Source organism: Dreissena polymorpha, chromosome 4, assembly GCF_020536995.1.
Source record: "Dreissena polymorpha isolate Duluth1 chromosome 4, UMN_Dpol_1.0, whole genome shotgun sequence".
Classification (NCBI taxonomy): Eukaryota; Metazoa; Mollusca; class Bivalvia; order Myida; family Dreissenidae; genus Dreissena; species Dreissena polymorpha.
Window position 1 is genome coordinate 106,984,862 of NC_068358.1, and position 22,553 is coordinate 107,007,414.

The 22,553-nt window shown below is 34.3% G+C and overlaps 2 protein-coding genes across 4 annotated transcripts in view; one reads left to right on the forward strand and one right to left on the reverse strand.

Annotated features, from left to right (window-relative positions):
* LOC127877334 (centlein-like) overlaps positions 1–12,098 on the reverse strand; it is a 113,307-nt gene extending 101,209 nt beyond the window's left edge. For both annotated transcript variants that reach the window (XM_052423071.1, XM_052423070.1), the window contains exon 1: positions 12,023–12,098. In XM_052423071.1, the coding sequence (XP_052279031.1) occupies position 12,023 (1 nt within the window). In that variant the 5' untranslated portion in view covers positions 12,024–12,098. The remainder of the gene's footprint in view (positions 1–12,022) is intronic.
* Positions 12,099–12,313: 215 nt separating this feature from the next.
* LOC127878198 (zinc finger protein basonuclin-2-like) overlaps positions 12,314–22,553 on the forward strand; it is an 89,018-nt gene continuing 78,778 nt past the window's right edge. The window contains exons 1-2 of one of the 2 annotated variants that reach the window (XM_052424685.1): positions 12,314–12,340; positions 18,137–18,226. The gene's annotated coding sequence lies outside the window, so the exon portion shown is untranslated. Of the gene's footprint in view, positions 12,341–18,136; positions 18,227–22,553 lie in introns of those variants that run through there. The other variant, XM_052424686.1, reaches the window with a different exon arrangement.

Consider the following 22,553-nt stretch of genomic DNA (forward strand, 5'->3'; position numbering starts at 1 on the left):
CTCGAACTCTCGTTATCTCGATATTTTTTCTTGTTTCCCGCCGACTTCGAGATAACGAGAGTGGACTGTAATTTATCCTTCATATATAAGACATTTTCTCGCATTTTAAAGCATTTTAAACAAAACATGGCTAGTTTTTTAGCACCATTTTATTTGAACTATTAAGTAGTTCCTTAAACTTGAACATATTTGGGCGAGATCTATAATACTTTGGAATTAATGAATTCCTAACATCAGCATAGTAAGGGCATTTAATAACAAAGTGATATTCATCTTCGATATCATTTAGGTTGCATAAAACACATTTTTGTTGATTTCTGACAATGTTCTGGTGTCTACCCGTTCCAATAAATAATTTGTGAGACGACAAACGTAATTAAGCAATGATGTTCCTATGTTTTTTATTTTCAACAATATCCAGATACTGCAGATCTTTCGACGATTGGTTTAAATTCCTTATATAAAATCATTGAACTAGATGATGTTACACTTACATTCCAGTTAGTAATATACTGATGTCGTATTCTGTTTTTAAGTAATGGAATTAATTGATTAGAGTTCACGGATTCAGGGAAATAGCCATTCATCGTTAAAACCGGTTTGGTTGAAAATGTCCCGTACTCTCGATGACCAATTGTTTGTGTTATTTTTTCGTTCAATTTCTAGTCTCTGTGATAGTAAAATGTGTTTAAGAATACAATTACTCTGTTTTACTGTATTTAGTTTCAAAAAGTATATCACGATCCTGACATATCTGTCTAAAAACAAGGGGAATCGACCAACTTCGGCATATAGCGATAATGAGTTTGTTGGCATCTTTACATTTAATATTCTTTTACAAAATTTATGATGAACGCTTTCATAAATCCCCAAACCTCACAGTTATAGTTTAAAATTGATGATACATATGCATTGAATAAATTAAACATGATATTTATAGGTACGTTCATGTCTTTTGTTAGAGAGAACAAAGAATGCATTGCTTTTAAAGCTTTGCCATACAGTGTATTTGTTGCGGCCACAAATGAGCCGATGCTTGACATGACAATTCCAAGGTAATTAAAATTGTTAACAATTTCTATTTCTTGACCGTTATAAGTCCATTTTAACGTTTTACTAATTGTGCCTCCTTTCCGGAATACCATGACCTTAGTTTTTTCAATGTTGACTGTTAAATTCCACTTATTGCAGTAGGTTGCTAAATTATTTAATGACACTTGGAGACCCTCCGGTGTTTCAGAAAATAAAGCCGCGTTGTCAGGGAATAATAATAAATATATCGATATTTGATCTAGTGTTATTTTGGCTTTTATTCCATTTTGCAAATCGAATTGAATGTCGTTAAAAAAGAGAGAAAACAATATGGGCGAGGTTATCTCCCCCTGAAATAGGCTGACGTTACTACTAAATAAGTCTGATTAGCTACCCATGTGTTTAACCTGTAACTTAACTTCACTTTTAATGCCCACATTAATCATCTAACTCCATAATTGGCCGCGATTGATGACGTCATATGCCTTCCGGTAATCAATATAGCAACAATATAGTTTATCTTTATTCTGAAACTGTTTTTCTATAAGGGCATTAAGAATAAATATTGCATTGACCGTGCTACAGTTTGGTTTAAAGCCGAATTGTGCATCCGTTAGAATGTCATTAGTTTCTGTCCATTGTTTAAGACGTTCATTTAATATGCTTGTAAACAATTACGCAAAACAACTTATTAAAGTAATTCCTTGATAGTTATTTGGGTCTGATATGTCTCCACGTTTATGAATTGGTATTATAATTCCGAATGCCTATCTGCGGGGAAAACGCTTTTAATCAAGTATGTAGTTAAACAATAACTCTAACAGCCTGACAATGACATGGATTGTTTCAGTAAAACATTCATAGATAATATTGTCACTCGAGTGAGCTTTATTGTTTTTCAGCCATTTTGTTGCCCTTATTATTTCTTCTTTCGATATAGGATTGTCGAGTTCGGGGTATGAGGGTTCTGTATTTAGTCTATTATCAAATTCATGTAAGAAAGTATCGGCTTCAAACGAATTGATATTTACGTCACCTTTGTCCGCTAATTTACTAAAATAATCGTGAAATTTGATTTACGGTATCGTATCTGAGTTTTGTGATGTAGTTTTACTATAGCCATATAAGGAAAAATGCCCAGCCCCCTGGCGGCCATGTATTTCAACCAACCAGCATCATTTTCAAACTCGTCCAAGATATTATTGGGATAAATCTTCTGACCAAGTTTCATGAAGATCAGACAATAAATGTGGCCTCTAGAGTGTTAACAAGATTTTACTATAACAATATATAGCCATATAAGGAAAAATGCCCCGCCCCTTGGCAGCCATGTTTTTCAAGCAAACGTAACCATTTTCGAACTCATCCAAGATATCATTTAGACCAATCTTCTGACCAAATTTCATGAAGATTGGACAATAAATGTGGCCTCTAGAGAGTTAACAAGTCAAATGTTGACGCCGCACAACGCACGACAGACAAAAGGCGATCACAAAAGCTAACCTGAGCACAACGTACACCCATAATAAATATAAAAATACACCCATATCAAGTCAAAGTCAAAGGAAAATATTCTCAATTTATGTAACAAGATGATACTTAATTCCTTCTTGAAAAAAAATCCAATAAAATATTCCTTTGTGAAGCTGTATAAGAAACCAAATACTAGCAACCATTATTTTTGCCTTTTCTAAATCTGGTGGTCAATTAAAATCAGCATCTTTCTCACTACTAAACACCTATCAATACATGTCCATATTTCATTACATAATGCCCAAGCCCTTTAAAAGTTTATAGACAGTGAACAATCAATCACCTCATATGTCGCACAGGAAGGATTTAGGTTCCATTTGCAAATAAGTATCTTTTTAAATTCAGAGTCTGGCATCACTGATTTACTCAGTGTCAACCCCTATACCTTATCCTAAAGTAGTCCAGAAATTGGATTGTTTTCCAAATAGATTCTGCCTAACTTACTGGCTAACCAATGAAACATAAAACAACAGTTGACATGTTCACCCACAATGTTTCTCCAACATTTAATTTGGGGACCAACATTTCCAAACCAGTCTCGTTCAATTTGAACTAGTGGACACGAAGACACCAAGGGTATTGGAGTACATGAAGCCTCTATCCAATACAATTGCACACAAATAAGAGACACATTCAAATAGTATCTTAACTAGCATATAAAACATGTAATAATAAATGTTTATAATAAATGTGGTTCTACAGAAATCATTTTGCACAATAAAAAAATAAATTAATCAATTTATTGATACACCCATAAATTAATGTTACTGTTTTTTTTCTCAACATGTTCAAAATATATAAGTTTTTTTTTTAAAGAAAAATTAGCAATTTATAGCATTGTTGTACATTTTAGGTTCACAAATAACTGATCATCCCTGACAATGAGACTGGTAAGCGTCTGATCTATGTCATGCTGTTAACCCCATATCTTACACAGCCCTGACACTATCTTCCTGTAATTAAACCCTAACACTGCCTATAAGCCAAAAGACCAATTAAACAGTGAAAAGAGAAATGAAAAGTCAATCAGTTCAAAACACAGTCCCAATGTTGACAATGTTCACACCTCCACTTGTCAAGAAGTAATCACAGTTGAAGGAGCTTTAACACATACAGGATGGTTCAGACTCTATAACAGGCAAAATTAAAGATTTATAATCGGCAAAGAAGGCATATTTTGTCCAAAGTGTCGAACTCACAAGAAAGTCTTGCGGTTTAATTGTCATTTGTTACTTTTTGTAAGTAGAGGTTAAAGACCCAACTCAGTTTACACATTTACATGTGCGTTTTACAGTTAAGCCCCAATTGGAATCAGAGGAAATATATTAGTGGTTGCATGTCCCCTGGGGCTAGTAGATTGAAGTCCGGAAAAGTCCATATCAAAAGTTGGTAGTCTTTCTAAGCAAGCAACTTCGTTAAAAACTCCAAACACTTTGTCCTGGGCTTTTAGCTCTTTGGCTGGCAACCAACATACTAAATATGGCTGCCAATCTTGGCAAAGAATCATTTTAAGTTCCTTTCCCTTCAATCCTTGACTTGACTGGCAAAAATGCAATCCCTAGCAAAGTCTACACACAATTTCAGAGCAATTTCTCATTTCAAACATTAATCATTTCTAGTAACAGTGACCTTGACCTCTCCAGACACTCCACAAATACGATCACAAACAAGGTCACCATGCAAGAATGCTTTAGCCTATATCCCAAGTATCATCAAGATTGGTAAATTCAAACTAAAGTTATTAACCAGAAACCACATCAATTTTTTTTTCTGTTTTATGTTTCACAACACAGTGACCTTGACCTTGGTCTGAATGGCCCCAAATGCAATCACAAGATCAGTGATTCATTTTGATGTGCGTCCCGCATGCCAGACGCACGTTTTTTTCTGGGGACGCATCATTCTCAAACATATGCGTACTCGGGACGCATTGTTTAAAAAGTCCGATTTTCAACATCGTCAAAGTTGTGCATGATACAGAGTTCGATTCGTGGACAGGAGATAAGCGAAACACATGTTAACACTGTTTTGAAAAGTAGAACGGAAGTAACATTACTACATTCAGAATGTAATACGCATATTTTGATTGGTTGAAATATATCAATTATCCAATCAGTTACGGCGTTTTATTAAAAGTTCATTGGACGTTTATTTTGTTGTCCCGGACGGTAAACAAAGAAAATGCCATCCAAAAAGGTTTTCAAAATTGATCCTCAACAATTTAAACTCGCTCAGTGTGTAGATATTTATCGATAACGCAGCCTCGATGTAAAACATGTGGTTCAATGTGAAGAACAAACGACGGAAAACACATTTTGTGTTCGTCTGTTGTGAGCGCAGACAGTTATATTGTAAAGCAATGTTATTATAATTTTCTGGATTAATTGATCATTGTTGTTTTTTCTAAAGTGACAATTAAAAATGAGCAAGTTCTGAAATAAATAGCATCTTTTATTTGTATACGGTACATACATAATAGTGATGCAGATCGTACAGCATTCCGTCCTATGTAACGTAGAATGTAAGTACATATCACAACACACACTTCTGCTGTTCATACTGCAGGATGTGAGAGGGGTTTTTATGTACAGAATAAGGTCTTGACCAAATTCAGGAACAGTTTAACTGTAGGAAACCAAGACAAACTTATGAGAGTGAAGTTGTGCAATTTTGTCAGGGATGAATTTATGGAAAAAGCTCTCCCTGTTTGAAGAAAAAACAAGGCGAGAAGGCTATACACCTTAAATACAGAATGAGTGTTGTTACACTAAATATTTATGGAAGGTTTAAACCTTTTGACCAAAGAAGATATTGTCTTTTGTCACACTGTTTGAAAGGGATAATTTTGACCAAAAAATTATGAACACTAGTCCTCCAATTTATTAAAACTCTAGTCAGTCCAAATTGTTAAATAAGTTAAAAGTTCTCTGTTTAAGATGATATATGTTTCACTGTTTGTTATTTAAAGTAAAACAAATAAAGATTTGACTTGCTATAAACCTATTTCTTTTTTAGCTGTTAAATTGCATAAAAGAGCCCCTGGCTAAGGCGTATCATGTTAAGTAGATTATTTGTAACGAATTTACAAATACACAATCTGGGACCCATTGTTTTCAGTTTGGACCCATTAATTAAAAATATGCCAGTCCCAGGGACTCATTGATGTAGTTTTCAAAATGAATCACTGCAAGATAGGTTATTTGTAAACACACAACATTTCACTAATATACTTTCATTCAAAATCAAATCAGGGAGCCGACTTTGTGTTTTTACTTAAACTTATAGTTAGATTGTCCTTGATCAACATGTTCTTGATACAATCCCAAACTAGATCAACATTCAAGCTTGATATATCTACAATTTCATCAATATTTGTCAATTTAAACCAAAGTTGTTGACTAGAAGCCACCTTTTTGATTCTGCGTGCCCAAGTCCCCAGCAGCCCGTTTGCCATACCCCAATCTAATAACAAAGATTTTTCATTTTGTTGAAACCCTTGGAAAAAAATGTCTTTTAAGTTATTAAATCATTGCTTAACACACTGGACTCATTCTTATGTAAAATATATATTTCTATAATGTGAAGTCCACAGGACATTGCCTATTCTCTCACTGATGTGCTAGTATCTATCTCAAAACCATAAATTCTGTCCCAAAGCTAAAAGGCGGTAAAAAGTTGGTTGTTGAAGTAAAATCATATACCAGTAGTTTGTATATGAAGTTCAGGCATGCAGATGTAAACAATTGACAACAATTATGCAAATTCTTATTGAAGTCTGAGTTTTTTTGAAAAAAACACCGAAACTGTATCAAGAGATAATTTTGGCATTAAAAGCATTTCATAACAGTTTCATGATATACATTTAGCAATATATGTAATGATAATAAATAAATCATTTTAGTATCCAGGCCATTGGCAACATTTAAATGTGTCATTTTGAAAGTATAGCATTGTCTTTTTTTCGTTCATAATTCTTAAGTCTTAAAGCCTAAATATATCATGGAAAAGACATTGCTGGTAAGAAGGTAGGGTTTATCTTAATAACATTGAATAAATTGAATGTTTATTTATGCCGGGAGGTGTTAAACACCATTCTACCCCTATATCCATCTAAATAAACTTTATTGAATCTTATTTTACTCCTTAGTTTAATTTGTAGAATACATCTACATGAATGTGAGTCAAAGACTATGACCTTCTCGTTAAAATCAAAGAGCCAAATTTACTTTTCTAATGAATGCTTTATGCCACCTAAGGTTTATAAGAGCATGTACTTTAACTGTACTATGTGTCAAAACAACGATTTTGTACACTACGCGACTCATGATTTTTGCCGCGATTCCGAGCGCCAAGAAAATTTGGGTGATGTCTCTGCGATTCCATGGTGACGATCACGCGATGCAGCGCTTCCCTTAGTGGACTTCCGAAAACGGCAGTCGTACGTCCATTATGCAAATGGTGGAAGTCCCTTGGACGTCCAATAATCAGCATGTACGCTTTTTTCAAATACACAACACGTGCAAATGTCAACAGTAAATTGGGTTATTCAGACCGTTAACTCCGCATAAGAGCTACTGTTTTCAATGAATTTCTCAGCGAGTGACCAATATTGATTTTCCCAGCTGTCAATCAAATTCTTCTTGGTAAGCGCATCAGCCAATCAGCGCTCAGGCAGCCAAATACACATCGACCCCATGTGAAGCTGTGTACAATAATATTAGCGACCTCTGCGCTACGAAGGTTCTATTCAGCAATCAAATATGAAAGTCCACGCTTTCCCCAAGGAAGAATGATGTGATGTTGTAGATGAAGTCTAATTTTCGCATGATTTTCATCTGTACACAAAATACACAAGAAATGTTTATTTGTTGCTTGAAGTTTCTTAACTTTCCGTGATAATAAAGTCTGGAAATGATTTCAGATAACACGTTTAATTATATGCATTTCAAAATACTAAAAATGAATAATGTATTTTGTTATATCAATGGCCATAACACATAATGCAATAAGTAGCTAAATAACGTGTGTTGAGATTGCCAAACTATGCATACATATTGATCTACATGCATGAATGACCTGACAAGTTATATCATGATTCAGAATGAAGTGTACTCCGTAAAATTTTCTACAATGCCATTTAGATTATGCATCCTCTTCGTGGTATTGTGGGCTCACGAAACAGCTCAAGCACAAGCTACAAATAGTCCAAAAAAAAATGGTTCGTTTTATTAAAGGGATCTTTTCACGCTTTGGTAAATTTACAAAATTGAAAAAAGTTGTTTCAGATTCGCAAATTTTCGTTTTAGTTATGATATTTGTGAGGAAACAGTAATACTGAACAATTACCATGCTCTAATATAGCCATTATATGCATCTTTTGACGATTTTAAAACCTAAAAATTATAAAGCGTTGCAACGCGTAACGATTGAATAATTTGGAGAGTTCTGTTTTTGTCGTTAAATTTTGTGCAACTACGAAGATTGCTTATATAATGTAAAAAATACGTTCAGTATGTGTACTCGGCGGAATAGCTCAGTAGGCTAAAGCGTTTTTACTTCAGGACTCTGGCAGGACTCCAGGGGTCACTGGTTCGAAACCTGCTCCGGGCAATGTTCTTTTCCTTTTTTTAATTTTATTCTTGATTTTTTACTGGAGCTTTTACGATCAAATGTTTACATTTATCAATATAAAGCATTTAATGAATAAGTTAAATAATGCCAAAATCTGTGAAAAGGCCCCTTTAACAATTCCCATAGTAGAACATCACTTGGTGTATCAAATTTTGAAGATCTTGGTTTATTGAACCTTGAGCAAAGAAACAAGCAACTTCGACTTAACCATATCCATAAGATTTTCCTCAATAAATTCCCGAGCTATATGAAAGACAATTTTGTCAAATGTACAGATGTCCATCAATATGGGAATAGATCAAGATTAAATTTTTATGTACCTCAAGTTGATGGCTTTACTAGTTCTTCATTTTACTACAATGGTATTAAGGATTGGAATTCATTTTTATTACCTGATAATATTAAGTCCATCAAATCGAAATTTACTTTTAAGAAACTTGTTTAGATTAACATCTATTAAATGAAATGAAGGAAGACGAGAATTCCATGTATTTTTACTTTTAGATTTGTTTTATTTTATGAAATTGCTTATTTTTATGCTAATTTGTATGAGTCTGTGTATTATCATGTCAACGTTTGAAAGTCTCACCTTTTTAATATGTAAAAGAAATAATTTAAAGATCATGTCGTTTTTATCTTAAGAACTGAAACAAACTATATATTTATAGTCACTTATAAGACCTGTTCAACAAAATCCAGGGACCCCGTTGGAAATAAGCTTATCCATGTTTACATGTCTAGGCTTTACGGGTTATCCTGTGTAAACATCATGTCGTTATATTAGTTAGATCTGTGATAAAAGGCACCATTTACATTTGAAGTTACAATGTTAGCTATAAAGTAGTATTTGTATTTGAACTTAACATGTAACGATATTGTAATGCATTGATTATATTGAACTATAAATACTTGACATGTATACACAAATAAAACTAACTAAAAAATTTATAGAAAGACGCGTTTTTATACTCCGAAATACGCTTTCACATACGCAAACTTTTCTGAACAGAGGTACATGTAACAGATTAAATTCAGCCATCGATTTGTCATAATTACTTAATATGTGAACAGTGCTCTATGCTCTCAAATCGCGTCACGTGATTAACGCATGTTCAATGGGAATACCCCGATCTCACAATTCAATTTGTATATGCACTTAGGTAAAATGGTGGACGTTTAAGAACGTCAATATTGGCCTTTTTTTGGTTTTGAAAATTGAAATAGTAATAATACTAGATTATCGGGTAATGAATAGAGTTGGAACATGTGTGTATATATAAAAATTCTTAAATAAAAGCGGGACTTCAAAATCATATGTCTTGGATATTGTAAGCTTGGAAATCAGGACTTTCAACTCTTAAAAGCTAACGAAAGTGTTGGCGCGATGTATCTCGCTGTACAGCAATCAATGCGAATCATTGCAAACCGCCGTGATTCACCCTATTTAGCGATGAAAAGAAGACTGCAACATGGGAATCGGAAATATGCATTCTGCAAACTAGGATACATTGTAAATCACCAAAATAATAAATGGCCCATGGGGAATTGGCAAAAAATGACTCCGCAAACTGGAAGTATTAAATTTTAAATTCAGCAATCCGGTACAAAGATGGCGACAATCACAGCTTCATTGCTTTATCCGTCCCTTTAACCGATTTTAATCGCTTAGAAGTTAAACCACCTTCGACAGCTAATTGGTGTTGATCTGTTGTGTAATGTCAATAAAGGACTGAAAAACTCGCGAGTCAGTGTTTAATACATGTATTCCCTATCAGAGCAGTATGTGTAAGAAAAAGAAATGAAATAATCCAGACAATTTATTTACATGCTAACGCAGTGTAACTGTTAACAAATAATCATGTTCATTTTTACCAGTAAGCAGAAAGTCCCCGGGAAGCACGTCTTTTACATACTGCATATGACGCAATAAAACATTTTTTTGTACATGATCATATTGCAATCAATTTAAATTAAAATTCGCTCGTCCAATGAAAGCTGTGTTCCATAATGCAGTTTACTCTTTACACTTCTGAAAAATGGGGTAGGCATATGTTGTGTTTATGAAATTCCTTAACATATTTGTCATCATGTTTTAGATTATTTTTTTCATAAGTGATGTTGTAATTATGTTGGATTATCAGATAATTGTTCACATTAGAAAAGCAGTATGTATACAGTTATCGATACGATCGGGTTTATATGCATGAATTGGCAAAACACCGATGTCGCAAATATCCACTGCGATCACGGCAAGTCGCATTTCTCTGAGAATCACCACAAAATTGCGTAGAATCACCGCAAAGATTATCTTGCTCTCGCGCGAGTGACCAATCATGTGAAATCTCTGTGATTTTCCACTAAAAAATCAAACTGTCCACCGTGACTCCGCGAATTAGGCAAAAATCATGGGTCGGGTAGTGTATGTCAGCATGCAAATAAATCATTTAAAAAAAGGAGAGAAATGATGGCTGATTCATCCAAATAAATTTTTTTCTCCTATAGTTTCAGACAATATTTTGTACTTAATCTTAATTGACATTAACTTTGTGATTGCTCATTATTTTAAAATACTTACACAGCCAGATGCACAAACATCATGTTACATGATTCAAACATATTAAATGGGAATAACATTGTCTGCATTGGACATCAGAGTGAGATGTATCCGTACATTAATTTTATGAAGTCAAACAATAGTGCATCTGAGTGTTGACTTTCATAAAATCAAAAATGCTTGTGTTTTTCAAATCTTTAAACACATTTATGTTAAATATTGACAACTGTGTTAAAAAAGTAAGTAGTTTTTGTTTTATTATGGATTGTGGTGTAAAGCTATGCACAATTGTAAGGCCCAAAAGCCACAAGGTAAATGTTCCTGCAATTGTTATGAAATGCCCCAGTTGACATGAATTATGGCATGTTTGATAAGAAATGCATAATTTGTTGAGACTTTATTTAAGAAAGATTTTTTAAAGACAAAAATAATGACTTATAATTGATAATGTACCATATGCACATTTTACAAAATCATACATGACTTAACTGTCACGTTACAGCAGTGGCTGCAAACTGCGCCGAATGTAAACGGACGACTGATATCCCAGTGATCGGGGGGCAAATGTCAAAGTCGATTGAATATGTATATAGTAATCAGACTATAAACACATGCATTTGCATTTTTATTTAAAAACTTTAAGGGAAAAACCCATTATGGCCTGAGGTTAAAAAGCAGGGTTGGTGGAATTACAGGAAACAAAACTATTTTTATTAGGACGCAATTCAAGTAATGTAAAAACAAATGTTTTGTAAAATGTAAATGTATGTTAACCATTTTAATGTGTTAATGTATGTCTGTAGACATCCCAGATTTAGGCCTGTTTTTCCAATCAGTAAATTGCAATTTCAAAATAAGTATTTTTCCCAAAAGAGCAAGGAAAACACCTTGATTACAAATGCCAGAACTACATCATTACATGTCATAAACAATGATAAAGCCATGTAATATTGGTAGGTTTCACAAACTTTTTTATTTAGAAGGAGTGCTGTATCAGAAGAGCCATAAATGTGTTAAATGATTATGAAAAAACACATATATTTTTATCAGAGCTTGTATTGTAGTGCAGCTGAAATACACACATTAAGAACAGGTACCCCACCCACCAATTTTTTACATTTGCTTGCTACAAGCGCGAACTTGTTTCACATTCGGACAGTAAATTTTAAGTCGAAATTCTAAAACTCTACGATATATTTCAAACAATACGTGATATATTTAATTTGATGCTAACATTAAAAGCTATAAAAAAAAAACATTGCATATCCTTACTGATGCGCAAATATTTATCGCAAAACCATAATTTCACTGTCAGTGTTGATTCGCGTCCGAACCGCTTTGTCGCAAAGCAACTATCCGCATGTCGTAAATTGTAAACAACCAAAAATGAAAGTAAGTTTTTATTAGTAGTGTAGACCTGTTTGTAAGAAAACATGATTTTTTTTTTAAATGCGTTATTAAATCGTTTTTAAAACACTGCATTTCACTTTTTAATATAATTATGTGCGTTCGTAAAAATTACGACTTAAATTGCACGTGCATTTTGCTCTGTCGTCTGCGTCAGCTGAGAATCAGCGTCACGTTAGTTAGGTGATCTGGTATTATTTTCTTCATATTACAATACAAATATTTAAACTAAAGCTTCCAAATTGGAACATCAATATATATTCCAATTTCATTTCAGAATGGCTGGGAAACGTTATTTATTTATTTTCAGACTTAGATCTATCTGTCCTTGAAATTTTACACTGAAACTAAAATAGCGCAATGTCGGGTAATTCCGACAGTCGTCTAATTTCGACACTTTTCACAATATTTATTAGACCTGTCTTAAATCATCATCATCCCGTATGATTTCGTTGTAAAATGTGACGTAGATGGTGTTGTGACGTCACCAGATAACATCTCTCTATCTACTCCTATAAATATGAGGTCGATTTACATCGTAAGCGGGGTAGCTTACGTCTAATTATTTGGACTACTCTCTATCAAACGTCTCGCTGATTGCATGTAAGTGAGTCATTTAAAATACGTACATTGTATTACTTAGAGAATTTTTATAGCGTTATGAGCTTCGCTAAGGGAGATTACATAATTGTCAATTACGTCCCTTCAGGATTTCGCTGTATTTCTGGCATTTGTACAAGTTCTAGTATAAAATTTGTTTCACTTGACCTTGTATTTGTGTTTGAATAGTGCCAAGCGTTTGTTAAAGGGGCCTTTTCACAGATTTTGGCGTTTTTTAACTTATTCATTAAATGCTTTATATCGATAAATGTAAACATTGGATCGTAAAAGCTCCAGTAAAAAATCAAGAATAAAATTAAAAAAAGGAAAAGAACATTGCCCGGACCAGGTTTCGAACCAGTGACCCCTGGAGTCTTGCCAGAGTACTGAAGTAAAAACGATTTAGCTTACTGAGCTATTCCGCCGAGTACACATGCTGAAGGTATTTTATACCTTATATAAGCAATCTTCGTAGTTTCACAAAATTTAACGACAAAAACAGAACTCTCCAAATTATTCAATCGTTTCGCGTTGCAACGCTTTATAATTTTTAGGTTTTAAAATCGTAAAAGATGCATATAATGGCTCTATTAGACCATGGTAAATGTTCAGTATTACTGTTTCCTCACAAATATCATAACTAAAACGATAATTTGCGAATCTGAAACAACTTTTTTCAATTTTGTCAATTTACCAAAGCGTGAAAAGATCCCTTAAAACTATGATTTGTGGGGTGTCGAAATTATCCTCCGATTTTATACGATGGTGGGTAATTTCGACACTCCAAATGTTTTCAAGCATTCCCAGCGCATATGGAAAGATAGATTTGTTAAATAGAATTACTCTTTAAATGGTTGACGCAGCTTATTGAATATTATATTTAGCTCTCTCTATATCTTGTCAAGCAGATTATATAAAATTAGAGCTTTTTAAAGATTGTGAAGGTAATTAATTAATGAAAATGTATTTTTTTTTTACTTAATTATATCGTTACCGGTAATTGGATCAGCTGTGATCACCGCGAATGCTGCGCAACCACCGTAAACACCTGTCTGCGAGGGTCATTCACGCGTTTTAAATGTACACGTAGAAAAGAAAATCATATACATGTGCAGAGTTTTCCCTAAGAACCGGCCGCCGGCCAAATTGACCGGTTCAATCGATTTTCTGGCCGGTTCAAATGCTGGTAACAAAAAAAAATAATGAGAGGTTTTGCAACTTTGATCGATGTAATTGTTAAAGTTAAGAAAAGACGAAATTAAACAAGCGAAAACATCGATTTAACATCGTTTTGTTTATGTTCTTTATACTTCCGTGTGTACGTTTTACCGAACAAGTATAATTTATAACGGCGCTTCTCATTGGCTGATTATTTTGAGTACGCAAATAACTACAAAACGGCGTTTCTCATTGGCTGATTATTTTGATTACGCAAATAACTACAAAAATCGTAACCACATGGTTTTCTCAAAATGAAACGAACCCTGAGAGATTTTTTCAGTGTGACAGCGCCTTCAAAACGTCAGAAAGGTTTGTATTGATGAAAATCTCGATGAAAATGCATGAAAGAAATTATTCAAACAATACTTTTAGTTGAATAAAGTTTGCAATGCTGTGTTAGCCAAATACACGTGTTCAAACCCGACCCCTTGATGAGAAATAAATGGCTTTGGCATAACCAGTAGCTTAGTTATTGACTTGTTTCAAAATTCATCGCACACTATGCACAGTATAATTATTTGGCACTCCCCTCACAAATTTTTTAAAAAATTAGAAAAATTCCATAAGTGATACACAAAAAAACAAGTAATTTTCATCTCTAAAATTTCTGTCCAAACCCCCCCAAAATGCACCATTTTGCGTCTAGATTTTCAAAATTTTTCGGGGGGGCATGCCCCCGGACCCCCCTAGCAGGAGTGCCTTGCTTGGCCTGTTCAAATTTTTATTTGGCCTGTTCAAATAAAAGGAAGGGAAAACCCTGCATGTGTACTACATGTAGATATTATATGTATGTGCACACGTATGCACTTAAATTTGTACAGTACATAACGTCGGAAATGTGAATAAAGCGTTTAGATGATCAATACTATTAACTCTTAATGGCAATACCAAATATTTCGCGAGATATTTTAACTTTAGTTGAAATTAACAATGAAACTTTTATGGGAAATCAAATGATCTCAATGTTGTACCCGCTACAAAATTTTTATTTACAAATAAATACACCCACGCCATTTTTCGCGCGCTTTTTATCAGGACAAAGAAATTCATTTATTTTATCTAGAAGTTGCTTACCGAAAATAGCTGTACCCGGCGCGTGCAAACCGTGTAAGGTGATTTTCGCATGTTGTAATACAACTGTTTTGTTTGGGGGCTTACACGTATTTCATCAAACCTTTAAATAGAATCATATGCCGAAATTCATTTGGTACTTTCGAAAATTGCGAACGTTTATGTTTATGACATTCTTGAGCACTCTTATCGTCTATATTACCCTCACATAATTTGCTTTAAAAACGGAAATCGGGCGTATATGGGATTATCGAGTATAAATGGATAAAGATGGGAGAAGTTGCAGGTATTCGATAGATACAGTTGACACATATGTATCGGAGGCGTTTTATTGTCGCCAATATATTTTAAATACTTATCACATCCTTGCGACCAGCATGTACATAAAAATAGAATTTATTTATTCATTATCACTTTTAAATGAAAGGGATCAATTCAATACGTTTATGTTCAATTATATGTAGCGAACACGATGAACACCGCGGTAGATATTATGGGTCCGCGGTGATTCGCGGTGTTCGTCTATGGCAAACGGCCCTCGCGACATTTGATCTGAACACCCATCGCAGGGTTCATATTGGTAAGCTAACAGTGAGATGAACATTTCGGCGAGTGGCGTTTGTTTAAGTACACGGTGTTTGTACTGTATATTGAGTCAAGTGGGAGCACAATACGAACTCTAAATGCAATTTATTTATAATTTTCTGATTTGCAAATTAACACTAGTTTAGTATAATCCTATTTATTTAAGCTCCACTGCATGGAAAGCCTACGACTTATTGAAACACTCTCTCCTGATCGCTAGGCGGACACCACATCCACTAAACCACCACAACCTTATTAACAATCGATTGGTCATTGTCGGCTCTGGTACTACTTACATGTACCCCGGGTACGCTTAAGTATACTTACTATACCCCGGGTACGGTAAATATACTAAAATCTACCCGGGAATTTTTACGCTAAATCGGTTGTCGTCGGCTATTTTTTTAAGATTAATTATGTTCATATTAATGTCAATTTTCTGTTAAATTACCTCTATATTATCGGAACCCATACTCAAAAAGCATCTTGATTCAGTTTATAAAAACAAATAATAGAAGTTTGTTTCGTAATAACGGTAATCGGTAGCGCGTTTTACGACATCTGATTTAGGGCGGGAATAAAGCTCGGGTACAGTCTAATTTCGACCGGGTACGTTTTAGTATATTTACCGTACCCGGGGTACATGTAAGTATACGTCAATGTTCCCGGGGTAAATGTTAGCAGTACCCGAGCCGACAATGACCAATCGAGCCTAAGTAACACTAGACATGAAAGAGATCGTGAAATTCTATTAATTAAGAGATACAATGTAAATAACTGATTAAAACAGTTGTTGAAAATTAATACAAAGACAAGTGTCGAAATTAGCCGCTAATTGTCGAAATTAGCCGCTTACTGTCGAAATTACACTCCGCTGCATTTAGTTAAATCGCTCGAAGTTTTTAGTTATGCCGGCAACGATAATAACGTTCGTTAGCAAATATCAACAAGTTAAAACGGTGTTTTCCGTTAAGTTTGGGCACTTGGAGGGTAATTTCGACACATCAGGACTAAATCAAATTTTACTCTTAAGGTGTCGAAATTACCCGACTTTGCTCTTCTTGTTTATAGTCATGACGCCATTGGGCGGGCAAAAGAAGTATCCCTTTTACGTATTTTCAAACATTAGCTTTTTGCATTGATAGCATGTATACCTTTGTATTTCATGCTAAGTTTCATTCAAATGACATATCATAAACTTCTGGACACATTTAAAAAAAACTTCACTGTTGTTCAAATTATTCAGGTCTTCCTCATAGATAGGTAACAAGAGTTAAACACGGAAATAAAACTCTGAAACTTTCATCTGTTCATATCAGGTGAAACTTTCATCTGTTCATATCAGGTGTTAAACATTACATAGTGTTCCTGTACTAAATTTGCTAAAAGCATGCCCTTTGGTTCAAAACTGGCCAGCCCCAGGGATCGAATGATTTATATAGTAAATAACATTCAGTATTATCTTCTTGTCTGAAATGGTAAGGGATTGAATATTTGGTTCACATCATCATAAGATGGTCCTCTATCAAGTTTGTTTTTGATTAAGGTCAATTTTTCAAAATTTATAAGGAATGATGAATTGCAATTTAATATACTGAATGCCAGAGATGAAAGTACCCCGGTATTCTATAAACAAAAGCTGAGGGGAGGGCTTTTTTAGCTAATTTTATGGCCGCCACTTGTTCATATTCCCATTGCCAAAAAGAAATATGCATGGAAACAAAAGCTAGATCACCTATTCATAAAATGAAACAAATCGGTACAACCCTTTACCACTAAAAGATACATAGTTTTACGCATGTGTAGTCGCTTTGACAGTTAAATATAACTTAAGACCTTTCTTACTAAATTCAAGTTTTAAAGGCTTCATTTGGATCCCTTATATAATGATGAGCAGCAAACAGCATACCCGCATGCTGTTCTGGTTTTATGCTGTTTGCACACAGCCATTTTTACTTTGCTTCTGAGTGGGAAAGGGTTGAAATGATTACCCTAGCCACGCAGCAGCATAGATTACATTTGAGTCCCCCATTTCTTCTATTAAGTTGTTTTAGGTGAAGACGAAGGTCAAAAGAAGGTGGGAGTTTGGAAAGTTGAATATGTGTATAATCAATTGATGACATAATTCCATACCCATTGTTGCTTCCCAGCTCCACCTCCCCTCTGACTCATGTGCCTCAAGCACACTTATCAGTTCCCAGCCCACTATTTGGGGACAAAATAAAATGGTGCCGCTAAAAAAAAGACATTATCTATTTGACAAAGTGAGGCAATTTAACAAGTGCTATTTATAAGAAACACAGACTAAATGTGAATAAGATGTCTGGTGATGTTTAATTTTTACAAATACTCATGTTTCATCTCCGTCTTAGAAACTGTACATTACAGCAACCGCTTGATAATGTTGCAGATATGAAATTAGCCATCAACATAATTTGCATAAGAGACTATCCATTTTGTTGCAGATGACAATGAATTCATAATCTCCCACTAAAATTGCAGAATCTGTGCCTATGTTTGCTGTGGAAGTGTCCGGATGGAGCTACAGACCCATAGACGAACAGAAAATGAAATTGATACTTGGTTTCCATGGTAACTGTTTCATTTGTCACCGTATGTCTTGGCCTTTTCTGTAGCTATCAAGAATTTCCAATTCATTTCAATAACATTTTGTCATTTATTAGAAAGATAATGAATTTTATTTCCTGCCCTTTGACAACAGTTGGAGGAAATGTTTATCATAAGGCCTATCATAAATATATTGGGAAATTTTTAGAAAAATCTATCCTGGAATAGGAGTTTGTCACTTAATTTGAAATTGACTTTCTGTCCTGAGCATTTCAGTCTATGGTAACTTAACAAAATAAATGGACTCTGAGCAAGTGATGTAAATTAGTGTGTGAGTACAATGTTCAAAATTTGTTTTCTTTCATTTTAATTTTTTAATTATTCTTCACCGTAGTCCCATCATTTTAAAAAATAATGTTCATTTTGTATTAGAAATATAAGCTTAAATAAATAAAAGGAATAATCTTAAATGAAGGAAATAAAAATAAACAAAATTTGCTGGAGCAATATTATTCCTCCAAGGAGGGCATATTAAAATCCAGTTTTCTGTCCATCTATCCAGTCACAAAAATACGAGTTAAAAAAAAATGCAGTCTCTTGAGTACGGTCCAAGGTATGTGTTTCAAATTTGTGTTTGCTTATATTTTCTGGTTCAGCATGGATGAGCACAATGTCCACTCATATTCTCACATAGTTTAAAATAGATCAACATGAAACCTTTGTTTAACCCTTTCCCACTCGGAGACAAAGTGAAAATGGCTGTGCAAGTCTGTCCAGGTTTTACGCTGTTTGCTGCCTATCAGTATCTAAGAGTTGGAAATAAAGCCTTTAAAACTTAAATCAAGTAAGAAAAGTCTTTCATTAAATATACATTTCTAAGGGACTGCAAAGGGGTCAAAATACATATCCAATTGGTAGAGGTTTAATTATAAAGTGTGTATAATCGCGGCCAAGTTAAAAAAAGCCAGATCTCCTTAAGCACTTACGCACACGGATGGAAATTAGTGGTTGCCGGTTGGTAGTCTGAAAGGGCAACTAGCTTTTTTAAAAGCTTGAAACAATTCAGTGCAATTACAGTGGTCTCGATCTGCAATATTTGGGGCCGAAATTCGGCCCCATTCCCCCCGTCAAAAAGTATATTATTTTTCCCCCATTTCAGACGAAAATTCCCCCTTGGATCGAAAAAAATAATGCTTAGTGCTGTGTAACCTTTCCGCACCTGCTTAAACTGGTACCGGTTTCTGATTCAATAACAACACATGGTTTAAAATACAGCATAAAAGAAAATAGCCGAAAGGCCAGTGATTATTCGGGAATCAAAGCTTATATTTGGTTACATTTGGTCTTTTTTTGTCATGTCCCAAAATAAAAAATCATATCGAAAGAAAATTACGAAAACCATTTCTAATTCATGCAAGAAAATCGACATTTTATTGAATCAAAAAACGCTTTCAGATTCAAAGTACCAGAAATGAAATCGATGACGAGGCAGAACTTAGCAAAACAAATGAAAATGAACAATGTGTCAATACCTCGACGTTGTTACCGCTTCCAAAATGTAATTAAAACAACGAGACACTGTCTCATACTGAAATTGACAGCCAAACCATTATCGATTCTTCGATGTCATTACCCCACCCAGCATGTTATGAATTGATATGTTTTAAACTGTATTGACAGTAAGAAGATAATACAAACCAATAAATGATGTGAAAGGCATATATTTTGAATGCATACATTAATTGGTGGAAAATCCCCCTTTTTAAACAAACAACGCTTATTTTCCCCCACCTAAGGGTACAGGTACTGTTCCCCCAGACCAGGCAGAGACCCCTGAATTAAACATTTAATAAAAATTGGTGACTATGTATTAATAATTATTTTAATAATCTTCATTTATAAAGGCAAAGGAAATTATTCCACTCAGACTTATATTAAGACATTAGTCACAGAAAGTGTTTCAATTTTGTTGTTTAGTTATCAATTATTTTATTTAAAGAGAGTCTTAGATACACATTACAGTATACAGTCCAACCTGTCAATAAAGACCACTCAAGGGATTTGGTCGTTGTGGTCTTTGCTCACAGGTGGTCTTTATTCGCAGGGTCGATCGAAACTTTGCAAAATATGCTAGTAGTTTTTTAACAGGTACCTTATCTACCGGTATGTATGTGCTCTATTGTTTAAATGTTTGAATACTTATGCATGTATAATGAAATAAAGGATTGAAACACAGTTTTGTTTTACATTTGTATATTTATTACATGTTGTATTTCTATTCCCTTATGTTTTTATTATTTATTTAATTTATCATATTCTGTATGAATAACATTTGATATACATGTATACGTACATGTACATGTAATTCTACAAAGAACAAAGTACAAAATACACATAACATAGCAAACATTTATACATGAAATACATGAATCACTACTACACAACCAGTAAAGTTGACAGTAATGGACAATAAATGACATCTGATATTTATATACGCGAATTCCGACTCACGCTTAGGGCGTTTACTTTCACAGTTTACGTTCTCCTCGAATTCGTCCATAATCTCATGTTTACGCTTTAAAATGCTCTGAATTTGAGTTTTTCCTACACAAAGATCACTAGCCACTCGTCTACAACTGTGTCCTTTACCTAACAAACTAATGACCTTAACGCGTTCTTCCAACGTCAAGAACTTACGCTTGGAAGCCATGCTGGTTAACTTGAACTGACAATTTACTTTTCTATAATCTATGAACGTCTTATTACGGAGAAATTTAAGAAGAGAATGACTACTAAAATGTTTGTCTTTAATAGGCATCGTAAATGATATGAAACCGTTAATTTCCTTAATGAGTTTATGAAAGCCCCAAATTTGTCTTTGATATTTTCGGCAATTAGTAGATTAATCGCGAGTCACTTAAATACAAAGACAAATTTTTACACTTTTGACAAACTGTCAAATGCATAAAAGAAGCAGGCGACTACCAATTAGCAATGCATGTTAAATAAACAAACAACTGCTATCGAGTGCAATAAACTGTCACTTGCCAATATCTCCATAGCGACCGACGAGTCCACTGGTAAGATGTGTATCACGTGACTACGCAGCGTCCTGGCGGCCATTTTGTTATTTGAAAGTTGCGAAATCGTTGATTTTTATGATTGCAGTGGTCGTTGTAAGCTATCAAAATGGAGATTTGGGAATGTAAAAGGGTGGTCGTTGGTCTTTGTTCACAGGTGGGCTTTATTCGCAGGTTCAATATATAGTGAAATCGTTCGGGAGGAAATCGGTGTGGTCGTTATTGACTGTTGGTCGCTATTAACAGGCGGTCGCTCGGGCAGGTTGGACTGTATGTACATGGTACTGGGTTTGTTAGTCTTTAGATGGGCAACAAAAATACTAAAGATTGGTGCCCATTTGGGCAACCAATTATAAAACATTAGTATCAACCCCTGAAGCACTTTTTCATTGTGGCCCTTGCATGATAAAAAATCACTTAAATTACCTTATCTAACTCAGATCACATAAAACTTGGTAAAAATATTTGTTGTCATGAACAATTTATTTTTGTTGTTAATTAGCCAGATTGCCAGAAGCAATTTTTTCATCAATGAGTATTAACAAATGTTGTTTGTTATTAACTTTATTTTATATTTTTGATAAAACATCGCAAACAAAATCTAAAAAGTAATAAAGGCTGTCTGGCTAGTGCAGTGGTTCATACATGTGCTTTTATTAAAGAGAAACAAATGTGCTTGTTCCATGGGCAACCAGGTTTTTTCTCATCTCTGTGTATGTGAGCTTGGTTTGTGATCAACATATTGGACATAAGGGGTTGCCTCCGGGTACTCCTGCTTTCCCCCACAGCAGAGGACCATAATTTTTTTATATTCTTTTATTTAAATAAAGCTACATGTATATTTCAAAATTAGCCCCAACATTTGTGCGTCTAGTATGTAAATTAGGTACATGTGCTGGGACACATTCCGGGTCCGCAAATAACGCAGCCTCAGGTGCAGAGGACCTCATAAACTTTGAAATACTCACACACTTTGCATTCATAAAGCTCCTACTTAACTCTTAATTAACTTTTTGTGCTTTCTTAAAGGGGCCTTTTCATGTTTTGGTAAATTGACAAAATTAAAAAAAGTTGTTTCAGATTCGCACATTTTCATTTTAATTATGATATTTGTGAGGAAATAGTAATACTGAACATTAACCATGCTCTAAAATATCCATTATATGCATCTTTTGATGATTTGAACACCTGAAAATTATAAAAAGTTTCAACGAGAAACGATATAATAATTTGGAAAGTTCGTTGTATTTTTGGAAACTACGAGGATTGCT